A 22,085-nucleotide genomic window follows, 5' to 3' on the forward strand; every position below is an offset into this window, starting at 1 on the left:
TAATCACTGCATGATGGAACAGGTAAAAAAGCCGAAACATGGTACAATGTCTCCCTCTAATGGTGAAGCTAGAGATTTCCATCAAACAGGAATTTCAGGAAATGTGCTTTTTTATCATTTTTTTTTTTTTTTCAATTTTGAATCAGGTAATTTTTATTGAAAGATTTTTGAAAATGACAAGAAACACAAAAAAAGACATTTTGAGGAAAAGAAAGAGAAAAGAAAAAATTCAGGCAAAATATGCGACTTCCAGATTTTACAATCAGTCGTGTAAGACCTTCCAACATACACTGAACAAAATTATAAACGCAACACTTTTTTTTGCCCCCCATTTTTCATGAGCTGAACTCAAAGATCTGAAGACTTTTTCTATGTACACAAAAGGCCTATTTCTCTCAAATATTGTTCACAAATCTGTCTAAATCTGTGTTAGTGAGCTCTTCTCCTTTGCCAAGATAATCCATCCATCCAGTGCAACACATCTCCTTCCCATAGAGTTGATCAGGTTGTTGATTGTGGCCTGAGGAATGTTGGTCCACTCCTCTTCAATGGCTGTGCGAAGTTGCTAGATATTGGCAGGGCCTGGAACACGCTGTTGTATACGCCGATCCAGAGCATCCCAAACATGCTCAATGGGTGACATGTCCGGTGAGTATGCTGACCATGCAAGAACTGGGATGTTTTCAGCTTCCAGGAATTGTGTACAGATCTTTGCAACATGGGGCCGTGCATTATCATGAGGTGATGGTCGTGGATGAATGGTACAACAATGGGCTTTAGGATCTCCTCATGGTATCTCTGTGCATTCAAAAGGCCATCAATAAAATGCACATTTGTTCATTGTCCATAACATACGCCTGCCCATACCATAACCCCACCGCCACCATGGGCCACTCAATCCACAACATTGACATCAATAAACCGCTCACCCACATGACGCCATACACGCTGTCTGCCATCTGCCCTGTACAGTGAAAACCAGGATTCATCCGTGAAGAGAACACCTCTCCAAAGTGCCAGGCGCCATTGAATGTGAGCATTTTCCCACTCAAGTCAGTTACGACAACGAACTGCAGTCAGGTTGAGACCCCCGATGAGGACGACAAGCATGCAAATGAGCTTCACTGAGACGGTTCCTGACAGTTTGTGCAGAAATTCTTTGGTTATGCAAACCGATTGTTGCAGCAGCTGTCCAGGTGACTGGTCTCAGACGATCTTGGAGGTGAAGATACTTGTTGTTGTGGAGGTCCTGGGCTGGTGTGGTTACATGTGGTCTGCGGTTGTGAGGCCGGTTGGATACCTGTACGTGATTCTGCACTTCAGGGTCTGGGGCAGGCACTCATGCTGCCGGTGACCCGATGTCCTGCCAATCAGCAGGCCCGGCGGTCTCCATGTCCGCCGGCACTAGGCGATCATTCAGAAGACAGGCAGAATGACAATCTGCCCTTGTAAACAAGGCAGATCGCCGTTTTGTTACAAGGGAAGGCTGTGATCCTGTGTTCCTACAAAGCAGGATCACAGATCTCTGCCTTCCCACAGTAAAAGCACCTCGCCCCTGATGTTAACCGTTTACTATTAATATGCCAAACATTAGTGAAACTCATTGAATAAAAAGACATTTCGGCGATAAGCAAGCATTGGCTAAAGTTACAAGAAAGAGCAAAAAGTGTTAATAATTTATAAAATGTCTTTTTAATGTGTATATCACTGCTGGGATCAGAACAATAGATAGCCCGCCAATCAGAGGATATCCCCACTGTCAAGTGTGAGCTTATAAATTTGGGGTAGAAAACGAATACTGTTGCACTTAACTTATACATTTAATTTTTATTGTCTCTAAATAACTTACTTGTAGTAGAAAACCGCACGGCAATTGGCGTCTTCTTTCCGATGTACTCAAACACACTGGCTTTGCAGTAGTTGGTAATATCATGAGTCACTTCAAAATACCCAAATGCTCCTAGATGGTAAAAAAAAATATTTTCTTTTAATTTTAGTTTACCTGTTGATCTGCCAGAAATCCAGTGTGCTCCTAACTTCTTATTTGGGATGACAACACGGTGTCTTTTCTGCTCTAAAATCCCAGGGTTGTCAGTCCTGCCTTCTGGGCTACAGAACTCTACCTATCCCCTCTTTGCCCCACTCCACATGCATACATTTTCACTGCAAAATAGTGCTGCTGCTTTAACTTTAAAGATCCTTCCCTAACACTGTGCGTAAGAAATTGGCTTTTGGGAGATGTAGTTTTGGGTGCAGGGCTGGCGGGGCTGCATTACTAGGAACTAAACTCCCAGTAGCTGTCCCACCCCATAACAATTTTAGAAGCCTTATGATGATGTCGCAGGAAGAACAAGGGAGTAATAAAAGCTCTTTTTTGTTACAGGAACAATGTAGTGCCTATACACCTGTCTTCCTAGGATATAATAGAAGTCTATGGCAAAGTGCAGCTAACCCAGGAAGGTTGCAGGTAAACCGCAGCACATCAGTGTGAAAGCAGCCTTATAGGGGGCTCAGAACATTAAGGGTTCAATTACATTGGCAGTTTGGGGGGTGGTAAAACCCCATAGTTAGGACATGTTTTTTTATCACCCCCATCCCAACTGCACCCCTTTTAGCTGAAGTGGCCTGGGGTGAACACATTCCAGCGCACTATTCCCAACGTGCACGTTCCTGTAGAGATGGCTTTGTATGTAAGTGGGTGTTGAAGTGACCACCGGCTGGAACCGTGAATAGAGATGTCACCAGCACACCAAGATCTTCAAAGTGGGTTCAAAGTTTTATTCAGCGATCACATCATTACAGCAAATTGCTATGTTTCAGGGCCACGCAGGACCCCTCCATCAAGCATGTGACGATGAAGGGGTCCTGCGTGGCTCTGAAACGTTGCGATTTGCTATAATGATGTGATCCCTGAATAAAGCTTTGAACCCATTTAGGGGTGTACACATGTTAAAGCAGCAGAGGGGTTATACGCCTGTCACAGTTGGTGGGTGTAGCTCCATAGGTGTGCGCAGCCTATTGCACCCCAAAGCCCAAACACATATGTGTGTGTGCATGTGTATATATACTGACAGTGTCAGGCAGAGATTGGTGTCAGTAGGGCAGTGGATGGTGACTGTAATTTCTTTCATTAATTTTTTAAAATTATTTTTTAGTTTTATTTATTTTTATTATTTTTTTACAATATTTTTAGGGTCTAAACAGGGGGAATCTTCTCCACATAGGATGATTAGGGTGTGCCCAGGCACACCTGGCACACCCTGTGCGCACGCCTATGTGTAGCTCCTGCCAAGCATGAACCCATTCAAGTGAACTTTGTGCAGCACAGCAAACAAGGGGTTAAAGCAGGCAGCGTTGAGTTGCTTTCTCAGAACCTGCTTTACCCTCCTTGGACCCCGCAGAAGCATGCAGTTGCGGGGCGCTTGCAGAGTGGCCCTGTTTACTTGAATGGGTCGCGATTTGCAGGTGGTAGCATCAACCAAAAACAACAAGGAGCTTAATTCATGCTGTACCATGTTTACACCTTTGGCTGCTGCCTCATTAGCTAAAGGGGGGAGGTAAAACACGCGACTCGATCGCAACTTTATGTGTTAACAATCCCTAGGGGGCTAGCTGCTGAATGCAACCAAGGGCGCATTCATAAGTGCAGCAGGTATTGCTGCTCCTCTGAAAAGTGATCTCAGTGTGTTTGACAGCTGGTGAGGAGGTGATATGTCGCCTCCTCGCCACCTGATTTAAACCTATGATTGCCGTGCAATGCATGCGATTGGGACATGGTAGTACGGCAATTTGAGGTTTAAATCATGTGTGAGGAGGCGACACTGTGTGACACTGGGCCCTGTGATCCTTGACTTCTCCCATTTTGTTCAGGTAGATGTCCACCTCTTTAAAGCTGAGCGCCAGTCTCTGAAGTAAAAATTAAAGTCAGCAGCTACAAAAAGTATAGCTGCTGCCTTTTAATAAACAGCCACTCACCTGCCCCACAATCCAGTGGTTTACTCACCGAGTCACCCCAGTCGTGTTCTCTCTGTGTCCTTCCTCCCCGCCATCTTCACTACGAGCACCCGGATGTGACAGCTTGGGGCTTCACTGCCGGGTGCACACTGCGCATGCGCGAGCAGCTCTGCGCTCTGTGACTGGTCCCAAAGTCTTCTGGGACCTGTCATGTGTCCCAGAAGACTTCAGGATGGGAGGGGGGGGGGGAGAATTTCTGCTTCTGATTGTCTAAGGCGACCAAAGCGGAAATGGGAGTGGGTACCTGTAATAATCAGGTACCCGCTCCCCTTCTCCTCCCAAAAAAGCTAAAATTTACAAACAGGAGCTGGGGTGGAGGCCTTAACCACTTGCCGACCGCCGCAAGTACATTTACTATGCCGGTCAGCCCCTCCTGGGCAAAGTGACGTATATATACGTCACTCGCCCACGAGCCAATAGCGGGCGAGCGCGCGCCGCCGGAGGCGCGCTCCCGCCCCCACTCGTTCCTGCAGATCCCCGCGCGTGTGACCGCTGGACATCAAGTTACTGGTACCCCCAAAAGTGTCAAAAATGTCAGTTAGGGGTCCGAACTGTCCGCTGCAATGTCGCAGTCCCGCAAAAAAAATCGCAGATCGCCGCCATTACTCGTTAAAAAAAAAACAATAAAAATGACATAAATCTTTCCCTTAGTTAGTAAACGCAAAAACTTTTGCGCAAACCAATCAAAATACGCGATTTTTTTTACCAAACATACGTAGCAGAAAACAAATTGGCCTAAAATGTTAAAAAAATTAGATTTTTACATTTTTTGGGGGAATTTCATATAAAAAATTTGAAAAATATTGTTATTTTTTCAAAATTGTCGCTCTTTTTTTGTTTATAAAGCAAAAAGCAAAAATTGCACAGGTGATCAAATACCACCAAAAGAAAGCTCTGCTTGTGGGGAAAAAAGGACATCAATTTCATTTGGGTACAGCGTCGCACGACCGCGCAATTGTCCGTTAAAGTCACGCAGTGCCGAATCACAAAATAGGGCCTGGTCTTTGAGCAGCCAAATCCTCCGGGGCTTAAGTGGTTAAAGTGGGACTTCCCCTTTTTGGTGGAGCTCTGCTTTAAGGTTGTCTACCCCTGCGTATAGAGTAGTGTGTACTTATATACCTGTTGTAGGGATATCCATTCAAACTCCTCAGGGGCAGGACCTTATGTGAGATGTGAGTGGCTAAAACTGGCTATAGGGTGTGTGCTTATGTATCTGTTGTAGGGATATCCATTCAAACTCCTCAGGGGCAGGATCTGATGTGAGATGTGAGTGGCTAAAACTGGCTATAGGGTATGTGATTATATATCTGTTGTAGGGATATCCATTCAAACTCCTCAGGGGCAGGACCTGATGTGAGATGTGAGTGGCTAAAACTGGCTATAGGGTGTGTGCTTATGTATCTGTTGTAGGGATATCCATTCAAACTCCTCAGGGGCAGGACCTGATGTGAGATGTGAGGGGCCTTCAAAGCTCATCAGGGGTAGAGACTGACGTGAGTAGCTCAATATTCTGTGTAGTACGCAGCAAATTATATTAGTGATGTATAAGAGGAATAATAATAAACACATAAATACAACTTGGGAGACGGCTGGTTCATTGAATCAGCCTCTGGAATATTCCACCATTCTCAGGTAGATCATCGCATTTTTCTGATGGCCGTTTTAGGCTGCCAACATCTACACTAAATCAACGTATAGGTATTGAATGGACTGACCATCTTACTGATCTGCTGACATGAAATGTAGCCTACAGTCGAGCCTCCGTGCACATCTAGGCCTTTTAGCCTTTTTTTTTTTTTTTAATTATTTATTATTTATTAATTTATTAATTTTTTTAGCCTTTTTTTTAATGATTTATTATTTATTCATTTAATGTTTAACCACTTGACGATTTACTGCGGGAGGCAGCCGCTCCTGGGCAAAACGACGTAGCTCTTTATCGCTCGCTCTCAGGAGGCTAGGGGGCTAGGCGCTCCCGCCCCTGCTTGAAAGCCGGGGAGCCAGTGCGTGTGTCAGGCGGCTCCGATTGGCACCTGACACCGGCGATCTCCCCACGCTGACAGAGAAGGACGGACGGCTGATGTAAACACAGCCGTCCGTCCTTCTCCCTGCAATGATCACAGAGGCTATGTGATCCTGCTATATAGGATTGCATGTCTCTATGATCATCTCACAAGCCCAACCCCCCCACAGTTAGAATCACCCCCCTAGGCTTACATTTAATCCCTTGATCAACAATAGTATTAACCTCTTCCCTGTCAATGGCATTATTACAGTAGCTGTGCATATTTTTATCACTGATTACTGAAGTAATGTCACTGGTTCCCCTCAAAAGCGTCAAAAATGTCAGTTAGGGGTCCGATCTGTCCGCCGCAATGTTGCAGTCCCGCAAAAAATTGCAGATCGCCGCCATTACTAGTAATAAAAAAAACAATAAAAATTACATAAATATTACCCGTAGTTAGTAGATGCAATAACTTTTTTGCAAACCAATCAAAATATGCTTATTGCGATTTTTTTTACCAAAAAATATGTAGCAGAAAACAAACTGGCCTAAAATGTTAAAAAATTTAGATTTTTACATTTTTTGTTTGGGAATGTTATACAGCAGAATGTGAAAAATATTGTTTTTTTTTTTCAAAATTGTCGCTCTTTTTTTGTTTATAGCGCAAAAAATAAAAATCGCACAGGTGATCAAATACCACCAAAAGAAAGCTCCACGCAGTGCCGAATTGCAAAATAGGGCCTGGTCATTAAGGGGGAAAATCCTTACGGTCTTAAAAGGGTTAAATACTGATTTTGTTGGAGGTACCAATAAATATCACCTTATCAATAATTTGCATTTTTAATCTCGTGGGTGATGTAGGCGGGGCCCCAGTGCATTGGCACTGCATTGCCCGGGGCCCTTTAATGCTCTTAGGATGGAAATGAATGACTGCAATGCATATTCTATATAAAAGCCTGGTGTGTCATGTAGTAGGCGACATGCCATAGTATTAGGTATATTGGAATGATGACAGACCGGAAGTTGGTCATTAATACAGTAAGTAGAAATATTTCACAATGGTGTCTCAGACTGCCTAATCTCCTAATGAGTTTTTGATGTTTCTGATGGCATAATCTTACCTTGTGTCATTAAATAACTATATGGCTCATTACATGAATAATACATAACCTCTCTGTATAAACACAATTATTGTTATATGGCAACTATTGTTACATTTTTCACATGCTGACAAGAAGTGCCGGTTCACACTGCCGCGACCACTAAAGTCGCGTCGCTTCCAGCGCAACTTTGGCGCGACTTAGCGCGACTTTGGCGCGACTTAGCGCGACTTTGGCGCGACTTAGGCGCGACTTCAGCGCGAGGCGACTTTTTATTTGGCTAATCACAATATGATGTTTTGAAAAGAAAAAAAAAAAAAAAAGAAAAAGACAGCTGGAAAGACACTGCATTAGTTTTCTACTAAAAATTATAAGAAAAATGCTGTTTTTTAGGGGTTCTGGACATGCTACAGAGCTGAAACTTGACAGGTACACTTTTTAGACCCCCCAAACACTAAATACAAAAAATGACATTCCTGCCTAAAAAAATGCCCGATAAATGCCTGCAAGAAAAAAAGCCAGCCGCAGAGAAGCCGCATTACTGAAATTATAAGAAAAATGCTGTTTTTTAGGGGTTCTGGACATGCTACAGAGCTGAAACTTGACAGGTACATTTTTTAGACCCCCCAGACACTAAATACAAAAAAAGACATGCCTGACTAAAAAAATGCCCGATAAATGCCTGCAAGAAAAAAGACAGCTGGAAAGACACTGCATTAGTTTTCTACTAAAAATTATAAGAAAAATGCTGTTTTTTAGGGGTTCTGGACATGCTACAGAGCTGAAACTTGACAGGTACACTTTTTAGACCCCCCCCCCCCCCCAGATACTAAATACAAAAAATGACATGCCTGCCTAAAAAAATGCCCGATAAATGCCTGCAAGAAAAAAAGCCAGCCGCAGAGAAGCCGCATTACTGAAATTATAAGAAAAATGCTGTTTTTTAGGGGTTCTGGACATGCTACAGAGCTGAAACTTGACAGGTACACTTTTTAGACCCCCAGACACTAAATACAAAAAAAGACATGCCTGACTAAAAAAATGCCCGATAAATGCCTGCAAGAAAAACGGCCAGGTTGACAGAAGACATATTCATGTGCTAATAAAAATGATGCTCTTTTCTTGTTCAATACCATTTTTTTGCAAAGTCGGATGACAAGTCGGATCACAAGTCGCTTCAATTAAGAAAAGGAGGCGACTCCCATTGAAGTATATGGGACAGGTCGGATCACTGGTCGCCTCAAAGTAGTACCGGACCCTTTTCTGAAGTCGGAGCGACTTCAGTAGTGGCAATTAAGACGGCACTGATTGAATTACATTGCTTTGGTTATGTCAAGCGACCTGGGGCGACACAAGTCGCCTCGTGAGTCGCCCTAGTGTGAATGGGCACTAAGGCTCTGTTTACATCTAGGCATTCTGGATCGTGGGCAGAATCGCTGCAATTCTACCTGTGATCCAGAATCGCCACAAATGGTAGGATGCGCTTGTGATCCCCATCACTTCCAATGGCACCCCAATGGCAGCGTGATTTTGCTGCAATTGTCGCCCGACGAATTGCAGTAAAATCGGGTAGAATCGCGAGGCGCCTGTCTCTCAAAAGAAGTTCCAAGAATTGTCAAATTTTCGTCCGACGAATCATGGCAAATTCACGCGGCGATTGGGGCGACATTGGAAGTAACAGGAATCGCAAGCGTGTCCCGCAATTTGCAGCGATTCCAGATTTTTGGCGGAATTGCCGCAATTCTGCCTGCGATCCAGAATCACTGCAAATGTTGGGCCGCGTTTGTGATCCCCGTCACTTCCAATGGCACCCCAACAGCGGTGCGATTTTGCTGCAATTGTTGCCCGACGAATTGCAGTGAAATCGCGTAGAAACACGGGCCGTCTGTTGCTCAAAAGAAGTTCCAGGAATTGTCCAATTGTCTTCCGACAAATCGTGGCAAATTAACGCTGCGATTGGGGTGACATTGGAAGTAACGGGAATCACAAGTGCGTCCCGCAATTTGCAGCGATTCAGGATTGCGGGTGGAATTGCGGCGATTCCGCCTGCGATCCGGAATGTCTAGATGTAAACGGAGCCTTATTGTCAGCATGTGAAAAATGTAACAATAGTTGCCATATAACAATAATTGTGTTTATACAGAGAGGTTATGTATTCTACATGTAATGAGCCATATAGTTATTTAATGACACAAGGTAAGATTATGCCATCAGAAACATCAAAAACTCATTAAGAGATTAGGCAGTCTGAGACACCATTGTGAAATATTTCTACTTAATGGCCAACTTCCGGTCTGTCATCATTCCAATATACCTAATACTATGGCATGCCGTCTACTGCATGACACACCAGGCTTTTTTTAGAACATGCATTGCAGCTGCTTCCGTATAAAGTGTGTCAACCCCCCCTCAGTGACTAAGCCCTAGATAGAGAAAAACATAGTTACATAGTTAGTCAGGATGGAAAAAAAAACATGTCTATCTAGTTCAACCAACAGAAACAATTAATAAATAGAAAATCTCCATGTACAGAACCCTATATCCACAGGTAATCCAGAGGAAGACAAAAAAAAAAAGAAAACCTTTAAGGCATGGTCCAATTTGTTCCACCAAGGAAGACAAACATTCATACCTGATCCTTTCAGAAGGTATTCAGATATTCACTGGATCAACAATACCTATAAATATTAGTATCCAGTTTTATTTTGTTAATTTATTTTAACAATCAACTGAGCTGACCAGAATTAGTTGTTAAGGGAGCCTATTCAATATTTTCACAGCTCTTACTGGGAAGAAGTCTTTCTGTATGCAGAGGGTAGACCTGTTCTCCTCCCAATGTAAAGATTGCCCCCTTGTCCTTTATATGACTTTACTGTAAATAACTCAACGCCAAATTCACTATATGGACTCCTTATGTATTTATACAAGTTAATCATATCCCCCCTTAATCTCCTTTTCTCAAGAGAGAATAAATTCAGTTCCTCTAATATTTTCTCATAGCTGAGCTCCTCCATGCCTCTTATCAGTTTGGTTTCCCTTCTCAGTGCTTTCTACAGTTCCCTGATATCCTTTTTGCAAATTGGTTCCCAAAACTGAACTGTATATTCCAGATGAGGTCTAACTAATGATTTATACAGGGGAAAAATGATGTCTCTCTATAGTCTAGCTTTAGAAACTGCAGTTTGGCATTGCATGCTATTATTAGGCCTTTGGTGTACCAGAACACCCAGATCCTTCTCCCCCATTGATTCCCCCAGCTGTTCTCCACCTAGAATGTATGATGTGTAAATGTTTTTTAGCCCCCATTAAACATTAAACCTTATTTATAAATGTATTGGCCTCTCACATTATCACAGTAATAGGATGGCAACGTAAAGTAAAGGATAATAAATGTGAGGAAATGAATGAGTAGGGCTGCTGCTGCCACTGAATTGCTTATCCTAAGAAATAAAATATATAATATTATATAATAGGGTAGCGCTACCCTCTAAAGTGTCAAGTGTGTGTATATATATACAGTATATATATATATATATATATATATATATATATATATATATATATATATATATATAATACCTTCACAAGAATGTGTGGAAATGAGTTAACTAATTATTAGCTATTAAGGTGCAAAAATAGGGATCCAATATATTCCATGAATGTAAATAAATATATATCATCAAACCAAACCATATAGGATGAATAAAGTGCAAAACAAGTGATGCAAAGTGCTCAGTGTGCTTGTAAAGACAATAGTGTACATGAATCACAATATCCCACGGATCCAATCACAAAAACAGTGGTTAAAAGTTACAAAAACAGTGGTAAAAACTTTTTTCCACTGTTTTTGTGATTCATTTACACTATTGTCTCTTCAGGCACACTGAGCACTTTGCATCACTTGTTTTGCACTTTATTCATCCTATATGGTTTGGTTTGATGATATATATATTTATTTACATTTATGGAATATTGGATCCCTATTTTTGCACCTTAATAGCTAATAATTAATTTGCTAATTTCCCACGCATTCTTGTAAAGGTATATATATATATATATATATATATATATATATATATATATACATACACACACACTTATCACTTTAGAGGGTAGCGCAACACTATTATATTTATTTTTGCATTAAAACTTATTTGCATCGAGGTCGGCTTGGAGGTTGGGGACATCCCGTATGGATGCTATTCCACTACTTGTTCAGTGTTATCTTCAACACTATATTTATACCTTTAATCCAAAATTCTATATCTTTTTTAAACAAGTAAAAAAGTAAGGGTGCCAACACTGAACCTTGGGGTACATGACTAATACCCTTAGACCATTGAGAGTATGAATAATAAATCACTACTCTCTGAATATTGTGTTTAGGCCAGTTTTCATTACCTTTACAGACTGAATTTCCTATGCACCTGATAGATAGAGACCACGTCATCTCTGCCTGTGCCTCATGCAAGTCACACAATGTTGGTTAGAGCAGCACTCTTTATTTATAAAGTTTATAAAGAGATGCTTTTTATTAAAAAATACACAGTATTTGATCATGTTGCAGTGTTTTATTGATTTATGTACAGTGCGATTTTTAGGATAGGACTACTTAAAGCGTAATTCCACTTTTGTTGAGAAAAAACATTCCCCTCTGGGTGTTCTATTATACTTTACAAGGTCTTTAACAAACTTTGTTGCAGATTCCTACCTTTTGTTATTCTGAAGCAATCATTGTTTGTTCCTCTGTGCTGAATGGATCTAATGGGAGTGGTTTCATAATTATCTATTAGCTGTGGCAGCTGCAGGGCTCTAATGATGAAAGCTGCTGGGCCTGCATCCCTCTAGACGTGTTCCTATTGGGAGAATCCCACCTAAAATGACATTTTTGTTGCAGGGGATGCCAGAAATCTGACTTGTATCTTAGGCAGACTTCTGGGAAAATTGGTGAGCCAATCACACAAGCAGGAAATGATGTTTCTGGGGTGTGATCAGTATACATTCTGTGTACAGAACACCTCCAGGCAGCCATATTGCATTGCATTTTCAGAAAATTACAACAGCTGCAGATGGAAAAGGAAAAGTCATTTTTAATAACATTCAATCCCAATATGATTTGTCCTGCAATTGTATACGCTATATTGTTTTTTCTTTATTTGCTATTTTTTTCCCCATGAAAATGGAGTTACCCTTTAACCGCTTGCCGACCGCCGCAGTAAACTCGGTCACTCGGCGATCGTCGGTGCAGAGGGAGAAAGGCAGGCAGCTAATGTAAACAAGCCGCCTGTCATTCTCCCCTGTGTATGAATAGTGATCATACGGTTCTACTATGTAGGACCGTTGATCACTGTTCCTACACCTCAAGCCACAGCCAATCACAGTTAGAATCACGCCCCTAGGGACACACATAACCCCTCCCTCTCAAAAAAGTTAACCCCTTCACTGCCAGTGTATTTTTACAGTAACAGTGCATATGTATAGCACTGATTACTGTAGAAATGTCACTGGTAACCCCAAAAGTGTCAAAAATGTCAGTCAAGGGTCCGATCTGTCCGCCGCAATGTCGCATTACCGCAAAAAAATCTCAGATCGCCGCCATTACAAAAAACAACAAAAATGACAAAAATCTTTCCCTTAGTTAGTAAATGCGATAACTTTTGCGCAAACCATTTAAAATACGCTTTTTGCGATTTTTTTTTTTTACAAAACATATGTAGCAGAAAACAAATTGGCCGAAAATGTTAAAAAATTTTGATTTTTACATTTTTTGGGGGGAATTTCATATAAAAAATTTGAAAAATATTGTTATTTTTGCAAAATTGTCGCTCTTTTTTTGTTTATAGCGCATGATCAAAAAATTGCACAGGTGATCAAATACCACCAAAAGAAAGCTCTGTTTGTGGAAAAAAAAGGACGTCAAATTAGTTTAGGTACAGCCCGCGCAATTGTCAGTTAAAGTCACGCAGTGCCGAATCGCAAAATAGGCCCTGTTCAGGAAGGGGGTAAAATCTTCCGGGGCTTAAGTGGTTAAAGCATCAGTCTATTCAAATCTGATGTTTCAAGGTTTTGGTAGATGTTGGAAAGCTAGGAACACATGATACAGCTATGAAAATAAATGTAGGATCTTTAAAGCTTATATTACAACCTGAAATACAGTCCTCCCTGTAAAGTGATTTATTCTTACCTGTCCTACTGCCTGCCATGCTAAATCTTTAGGGCTGAAGGGGGAAACTTCTTCAAATATATTCTACATGCAACAATTTCAGGAGGGGAGGGTGCAAGTGTCCCCCACTGCGCTCTATGGTTTCCTCCGCCAGCCCCTGTCACTATAAGATGCAGTAGTGATGCAGAGGGCAACAAAATAGACCCCAGCGAAATGGGGGGCAAGGCATCTGATACACCTAAAAGGGTTCTACAGAATAAATCTTTGAGAAAACATCTTTCTTTACCTCAGAGAAGTTCAGGCAGAGTGGAATGCATAACCGGAAAAAGATGAATTGCTCTTTTTGTAGCGAGAACTGCTTTTTTAGGTTTTGAAACTAGCGACAGGGTTTAATTTATTGGCTTTAATTATTAATATCCAGGCTTATCTATGGAAATCAAGTGCCACACCAGAGATTTGCAAGGTCAGATATAGATTCCAAAATCAAATAAAAGGCATGGTCACCAAGCCAATGTGTTTTGGGGCCTAAACATTGCCTCCTTCATCAGGCCTTAAATGTGAATTGAGATTGAAAGTAATGATGAAATCAGCTGCTGACAATATATACAGTATTTTAATAAGAATCTGGTCAAAATTATCTTACGCATTATTTTGAAATGTGGATGTTGTGGATACAAATTCGGTCTACCTGTACTGTAGAATTTATTTTGTCATGACTTCTTCTAATTGATGAATGGAGTGACCATTCAAGCAAAGGTAACAAAGCTGTATCTGGACCTCTGCTTTCACTTCAATTTTGATTTTCTTCGGTAACAAGCTAGGGGGTTATTGGAGATCCCCAGGGGTGGAGAGGTAGCTTGCCCCCCAATCCAGATACTTCAACAAAACTACAATGTTAACATCAAAAGCACAATCCTAAGACCCCAGTACTTCTACTCCATTCTCTCCAGGCTTACTTATGGAAGTTTTAGATTTTCCCCTTATCTAGATTTGATTATATTATAACAGTAATATTCAATTCAGCAGCAGGTGGGATAGAACATCCAACTCAAGATTCATGAGAAATGCGGGGAATATCACATTTCCTGAAAAGAAGCCCTAGTCCATTGCAAGACTGTCTTCTGTCAAAGTTTTGGCAGCTCCTTATTCCCCAGGATATATCGGCGGAAGAAGTGTGACACCATTCCCACCTAGGTGCTGTGCTGTGAGATGAAGATGGGGTAAGGTACAAGTATGTGTCCAACCTTTTGGCTTCTCTGGGCCACATTGAGTGTAGAGAAATTTTCCTCGGGCCGCATATTAAATATATACTATAGTTAAGGTATAGAAGTAATAAAATGCCCCCGCGCAGCCAGTGGCGTAGCGTGGGGGGTGCAGGGGGGGCAGGCCGCACCGGGCGCAACATCTGGGGGGGCGCATCCGCAGTGTCACTCTGTCTGTCTGACTATGACACACACAGTTCACACACTGTCTGTGGCTGCCTCCATCTTTAGGCTGGGAGATGTCCAGCGCAGCCGCCCTATGGCTGAAAATGGCGGGTCGGGGCATGCTGGTCTCTCTGCATTGAAAGGGGGCACGCTGGTCTCTGTGCATTGAAAGGGGGCACGCTGGTCTCTGTGCATTGAAAGGGGGCACGCTGGTCATTTTGCATTGAAAGGGGACACGCTGGTCTCTCTGCATTGAAAGGGGGCGTGCTGGTCTCTCTGCGTTGAAAGGGGCCACGCTGGTCATTCTGCATTGAAAGGGGACACGCTGGTCTCTCTGCATTGAAAGGGGGCACGCTGGTCATTCAAACTTGTATTTAGATGCATTTTACTTTAATTACATCAGTATTTTCATAACAAACAATACATGTGCTTAGGGGGTAAGGGTTTCGTTAACTAATCTAGTGGAAGAGATTCGAGTGCTAAAATCCCGCGGGTTAGGGGGCGCAAATTACTTGCCTTGCCCCGGGTGCTGACAACCCACGCTACGCCACTGCGCGCAGCCGCGCCCCCCCGCACTGATTTAACACAACTAGAGGATGATCAAATGAAATGGAATCAGTATACAGAGGTTTACTTCTTCTGAACGATAATTAAGGAACACTCTAACCACCATGACCACTTCAGTGATTTGAAGTGGTCATGGTGGTAAGAGTCAGAAACACTGCACATGCTCCCCTCTGCCTACCATTAGTTGGAAGCTGCTGTGGCCGTGCCCCCGACCTGACTTCCTTCCTACCCAGCAAAAAAAAAATTGTCAGGGGGCAGTGGGCCGCATTGCCTGAGGTTCTGGGCCGCATGCGGCCCTCGGGCAGCAGGTTGGACATGCCTGATGTAAGGTACCTTTCGCACATACTTAAAGCTTCTTACACAATAACAATTTGGTGCTTTTTATCTATTTTTCATTTTGAGTTTTCACTTTGGACTTGTGTTGATGGGAAAATGTAGCATGCATTTGACATCAGGTTCAGCCATTTCTGAGATCCTTTAGAATAAAATGACCTGCATCTGACTGGCTGTTGACATGCTTCAAGCTGCTTTTGCAGTAGGGGCGTAACTTCAGGGGCTGCATGGGGTCACAACTTTAACTCGGCCCCATGCTCCAGAGGGCCCGTGCGACTCCCCTGTACACCTGAATAGGAGGGGTGGCGGATGTGGCATATAGAGGGACCAATGCCCTCCATCTTCCTCCTGCAACCCTCTGAATCCCTGCTTCTCCTCCTCTCCATTCCGCAGTCATTCAGCGGATGCAGGAGGAAGATGGAGGGCATTGGTTTCTCTATATGCCATAGATGCCGCCCCTCCTATCCTGCTTCCCCAGGGACCCTGTGTGCTCCCCAGGTCCCTCCCTTGTCCACTTGCAGCACTGCAGGCTTCACTCTCCCCTCTCCTGCTGGCTGCTGCAGGGGATGCTTTCAGAATGGAGAGCGGAGGAAGGGGCCAATAAATAAACCATTTATAACTGAAGCATAGTAAATTGTGTTTACTATGCTTCAGTTTGTGAATTGATGGGAAGCTCTGTACAGAGCTACAGTATTCCTGTCCACTCATTCTGTGCAGCTGAGGCTACAGAGATGTAGATTAAGGGCTGTGTCCTCAATCTCCTCTCTCTGTCTCAAAGGTGAAACATCAGGGGTCTGTTTGAACCCCTGATTTTTTATTAAAGCCCCAATGGGGTTCCTAAAAAAATGTAAAAATAAAATAAATAAAAGTGTAAAAAAATAAAACAAAATGAAATAGTAACAAATAATAAAAAAATTCAATAACAAAAATAAACAAACTACTTACACCAGTGGTGGAACTACCAGGGTCACAAAGGCATCACTTGTGACCAGGCCCTGGCATTCAGCCACTGTGAGGGGCCCCTAAGATAGCAGAAAGGGGGCCAACTGCAGAACATGTGATAGGGTCCCACAGCAGTACTGTAATAAAGGGCCCCACAATGGGAGTAAAGGGCCCCGGGAATGTTTCTTGCACCAGGGCCCTGAAAGTTCTAATTATGCTGCTGTTTTGCATCCTATAGATTTGTACAGGTAGGAAAGCAGTTCTAATGTGAACACAAGCCTATTGACACAGGCTCTAAAAATGAGAATCTGATTGCAAGCTATGAGGCCTCCTGGTGAGGTCAGAAGTTTGAGTTCTTACCGGCTCCACGGGCATGCACCACCCTCTCCGGGATTCGTTCCCTGACAAAATGAGCCATTTCCTCCAATAAGACCAAATCCTGCAAAAGAATCGGCCCTCTGGGTCCCACGGTCAGTGAACTGACCTGGTCTGCAATGGGAATCCCACTGGATGATGTCAGCATCTTCTTCTGCAAAGAGATAGTAGAATGCATAGAGTTATCTTTAAAGCAGAATTCCAGGCAGATATTTAAGTCAAAATAATGCAGTTCTGTATTCATAGTGCATCTTCAAATGTAATTTTTAACTGCAAGACATGCCTGAATTTATCTTGCAGTCCCACTGCAAAGCAGAGCTCAGTCTGGAATGAGTCAATCAGTTATATGCTAACTGGACAAATGCTGACAGGAGGAGAGTAAGAATGACGGGATGAGCGAATCAGTATGCTGCTTCTTTAGAGGTCCATTCACATGTAAATGTTACCTGTAGCAGAGAAAAATCAGGCCTCCGGCTCTGCCAAACAGGGCTGTGATTTGTGGCAGGGCTGTGTAAATCTCAGAACTGGATTGCAGGAGAGGACTGGGCCAGGGGGCAGGGGGGAAATTGCCCCCTAGGCCACTCTGATGTCCTGTAAAAAGGCTGCACAGACATGCCTAAATGATTCCTGGTGAAGAGAAGTTATAAGTCCCTGCCACTGACCTACTGAGTGCAGGATGAAGACAAGGACAGAGCGCAGGCCTCCCCTCCCCAGCATGGATGGTGTAAACTGTGTCTGAGCAGAGGCCGGTTCCATGCCCCACTGGAGACTCTCCTCCCCTGGCCAGCCCCAACTGAGCTGTCCCAGCTCCCCCCAATCGTCCCCTGCTGACCAGGTTGGAGACCCGGATTCAGCCTATGAGTAGAGAGTATCTGGAGCAGGGCTTCAGCCTGGAATGGGGGTCTGAAGGAGGATGGGAAGAGGGAGAGTGGAAGGGGGGCCGAGTCGCTGCACCATGGGCCTCTGGTTTGTACTTGCCCCCGGGACTGAAAGTTGCCAGTCTGCCCCTGCTGGATTGACAGAAATATATAAATCCTTTTTTGCAGGTACAAAAAAAAATTATAATAGTTTGCCTGCAGTTTATCTTTGATGATAGCACACTTGGATTATGAGCCAGACAGACAATGTATTTGCAACCTCCATTTTTACACTCTTGACTTTGACTTTTAATTTCCTGTTACACCAGCCTGAATACATGTGGCAACCGATTTTGACCACTCGGCCCAGTGCATTCTGTGATCTAAAAAAACTTGGGCCGAGACATGTATTCTCTCTTCTTTTTCACTTTGAGAGTTCTGGAGGACGCCTGTGATAAGAGGTATTGCATTGACTCTTTTACTGTCAGCCTAGAGAAGCTTTTTTCAACCAGGATGCCTCCTCTTCCTTGAGGGGTGCCTTGGCAAAATGCCTAAAAATTGCCCCAAATTGCCAAAAAAATGTCCATAAGCTAGCAAGTGGATCAAGCCTGCCCTAGGCCCGAAAAAAAAAAATCACGTACAGGTACGTGATTTTATGCTTAAGGGTGGCTCTGCCCTACAGTATACAGTATGTACAGTATGTGGGGTGGCCCTTAAGTGGCTAAAGTGATTAACCACTTTACCACCGGAGGATTTTGCTGTCTTACGTCCAGGCCACTTTTTGCGATTCGGCACTGTTTAACTGACAATTGCGCGGTCGTGCGACGCCGTACCCAAACAAAATCTACGTCCTTTTTTTCCCACAAACAGAGCTTTCTTTTGGTGGTATTTGATCACCTGTGCGATTTTTACTTTTTGCGCTATAAACAAAAAAAGAGCGTACATTTTGAAAAAATAACAATATTTTTCACATTTTTTTTATATGAAATTCCCCCCCAAACAAAATGTAAAAATCAAATTTTTTAAAAATTTTTGGCCAATTTGTTTCCTGCTACCTATGTTTGGTAAAAAAAATCACAATAAGCGTATTTTGATTGGTTTGCGCAAAAGTTATTGCGTTTACTAACTAAGGGAAAGATTTCTGTCATATTTGGTGTTTTTTTTTTTTTAACGCGTAATGTCGGCGATCTGCGATTTTTTTGCGGGACTGCGACATTGCGGTGGACATATCGGACCCTTGACTGACATTTTTGACACTTTTGGGGGTACCAGTGACATTACTACAGTAATCAGTGCTATAAATATGCACTGTTACTGTAAAAATGACACTGGCAGGGAAGGGGTTAATTTTATTGGAGAGGGAGGGGTTAATGTATGCCTGGTGCTTACTAACGTGTGTGGGGGGAGGTGACTGAGTGACACAGGGACAGATCACAGGTTCAGCTATGCTGAATCCTGCAATCTGTCACTTTCTGTCACTTAGGAGATCCGCCCGCTTTGTTTACACAAGCGGGCGGATCTCCAAACTCGATTCCCCGACGATCGGGGAAGAGCAGCAGCTATCGCCGCTGCTCCTCCCCTGGCCCGACTTCCACTGTGACTGAATACAGCGGGAGCAAGCTTCCGTCGGCGCGCGAGCGCTGCCCACAAGGGGAGGAGTCCAGCGACGTAGACCTACGGGAACGAGCCACTGTGCCGCAGTCGAGGCACAGTGAGCGGAGGTAAAGTGGTTAAAAAATCAATTTTTTTGTTTTTTTTTAAATAACAAACATGTTATACTTACCTCCTCTGTGCAGTTAGTTTTGCACAGAATAGCCCAGAGCCTCCTCTTCTTGGGTCCCTCTTTGCTGCTCCTGGCCCCTCCCTTCTATTGAGTGACCCCACCGCAATAAGCCTGCTATGGGGGCACCCGAGCCGAGCTGCAGTTCTGTGTGTCCAATAAGACATGGAGCTGCCGTTCAGCCTCACGCCCTCTCTCTCCTGATTGGCTAACAGACTTTGATTGACAGCCGCAGGATCTAATGGCGCAGCATCTGTGTCTTGGCCAATCAGGAGGGAGAGTCCCGGACGGCCAAGGGACTCATGGACATCGCTGTATAGAGTATACAATTTGGGCAATGTTGGGACTTTAGATGAGACACTGGCAAGCACTGCTCAGCATCTCCATCCCTGTGTATAACAAAACTGAAGAGAAAAAGAGGATTATAGAAGGTGTGTGTGTGTGTGTGGAAACCAACCGGCCCTTAGCTTGCTATACTTACCCACCAGTCTGCTAACAAACCAGACATACCTGTCTAACATAATAGGTTAAAAACAGGGGTTTAGTTAACACACATTTGCAAATGCATGTAAAAGCTGCAGTCCACTCCACGGCACCCTGTGTATCCTGCAGTCCTAATACTTTCTAACACTACTTGGTCTGAGTGTCTCCTGAGTGTCTCCAACATGGAAGTACATGCATGCTGATGGATGGATGGGAAACAACTGAGCATGGAGATGGCCCAATCCTCCCCCCAACCTGCTCCCATCCATGACTGGTATTGAAAAACTAATGGCCATGTGATGGCCATAGGGTGCAAACTAAAAATTGACCAGCTGGAAAACACACACCCCCATCCCAGTAGTAAAGGCGATTTGGGACTTTATATGAGACTGTTGAGACACCAGCCTGTAAAGCAAGCGTCTCCATCCCTGTTAACATATACAATTTGGGCAATGTTGGGACTTTAGATGAGGCACTGGCAAGCACTGCTCAGCGTCTCCAACCCTGTGTATAACAAAACTGAAGAGAAAAAGAGGATTATAGAAGGTGTGTGTGTGTGTGTGGAAACCAACCGGCCCTTAGCTTGCTATACTTACCCACCAGTCTGTTAACAAACCAAATATACCTGTCTAACATAATAGGTTAAAAACAGGGGTTTAATTAACACACAATTGCAAATGCATGTATAAGCTGCAGGCCACTCCACGGCACCCTGTGTATCCTGCAGTCCTAACACTTCCTAACACTACTTGGTCTGAGTGTCTCCTTAGTGTCTCCAACATGGATGTACATGAATGCTGATGGATGGATGGGAAACAGCTGAAGTGTTAGGACTGCAGGATACACAGGGTGCCGTGGAGTGGCCTGCAGCTTATACATGCATTTGCAAATGTGTTGAGGCCATGCAAGGCATGTAGATCTCATGGGGTGTGCCACCCCCCCCCCCCCACCCCCAAGGCTAGGGCAATACTACATATAAATCTCATGTAAATCTGCTATTGAGTTTTTTAAATGCTTGATGACAGTTACGAGCATCACACTGATTTCAACATGTTGCAAATAACAAGTTAAATCTCTCAGTAGCCTCCCATGTCAATAATTTTGGCAAATTGTCTGGTGTATATATATATATATATATATATATATATATATATATATATATATATATATATATATATATCTATATCAACTGGGAAAAATCAATACTACTGCCACTGAACCTACTTCCCACACTGCTGACCCCACCTCTCTCCCATATTAGAGTTGTCCCTTCTATTATGTATCTAGGAGTGAACCATCTCCAAATCACTATATGATTTATCCCCAGAATCTTCTCCCTCTCCTTACCAGATTCCAAACACATTTTAAAACTTGAATATATTGGGAGGCAAGGCAGATGGGATTTTTACGGTGGAAAAAATAAAAACATCATCACAGTTAGGTAAGAAGTAGCTTCATTGATGGCATTTGATTCGTATGCATATTTAACCACTTAAGCCCCGGAGGATTTGGCTGCTCAAAGACCAGGCCCTATTTTGTGATTCAGCACTGCGTGACTTTGACGGACAATTGCATGGTCGTGCGACGCTGTACTAAAATTAATTTGATGTCCTTTTTTTCCCACAAACAGAGCTTTCTTTTGGTGGTATTTGATAACCTGTACGATTTTTATTTTTTGCGCTATAAACAAAAAAAGAGCGACAATTTTGAAAAAATAACAATATTTTTCACATTTTTTTATATGAAATTCTCAAAAAAAATGTAAAAATCAAAATTTTTTAACATTTTAGGCCAATTTGTTTTCTGCTACATATTTGTGGTAAAAAAAAATTGCAATAAGCGTATTTTGATTGGTTTGCGCAAAAGTTATTGCGTTTACTATCTACGGGAAAGATTTATGTCATTTTTATTGTTTTTTTTTAACTAGTAATGGCGGCGATCTGCGATTTTTTTTGCGGGACTGCGACATTGCGGCAGACAGATCGGACCCCTGACTGACATTTTTGACACTTCTGGGAGTACCAGTGACATTACTACAG

At 43.0% G+C, this 22,085-nt stretch overlaps 1 protein-coding gene across 1 annotated transcript in view; it reads right to left on the reverse strand.

Annotated features, from left to right (window-relative positions):
* LOC309565923 (uncharacterized protein) overlaps positions 1–22,085 on the reverse strand; it is a 150,442-nt gene that overhangs the window by 113,912 nt on the left and 14,445 nt on the right. The window contains exons 2-3 of the mRNA XM_082270953.1: positions 16,912–17,080; positions 1,850–1,960 (exon numbers count right to left, since the gene is read on the reverse strand). Coding sequence (XP_082127079.1) covers positions 1,850–1,960; positions 16,912–17,080 — 280 coding nt within the window. The remainder of the gene's footprint in view (positions 1–1,849; positions 1,961–16,911; positions 17,081–22,085) is intronic.

Source organism: Pelophylax lessonae, assembly GCF_965119305.1.
Source record: "Pelophylax lessonae genome assembly, chromosome: 10".
Classification (NCBI taxonomy): Eukaryota; Metazoa; Chordata; class Amphibia; order Anura; family Ranidae; genus Pelophylax; species Pelophylax lessonae.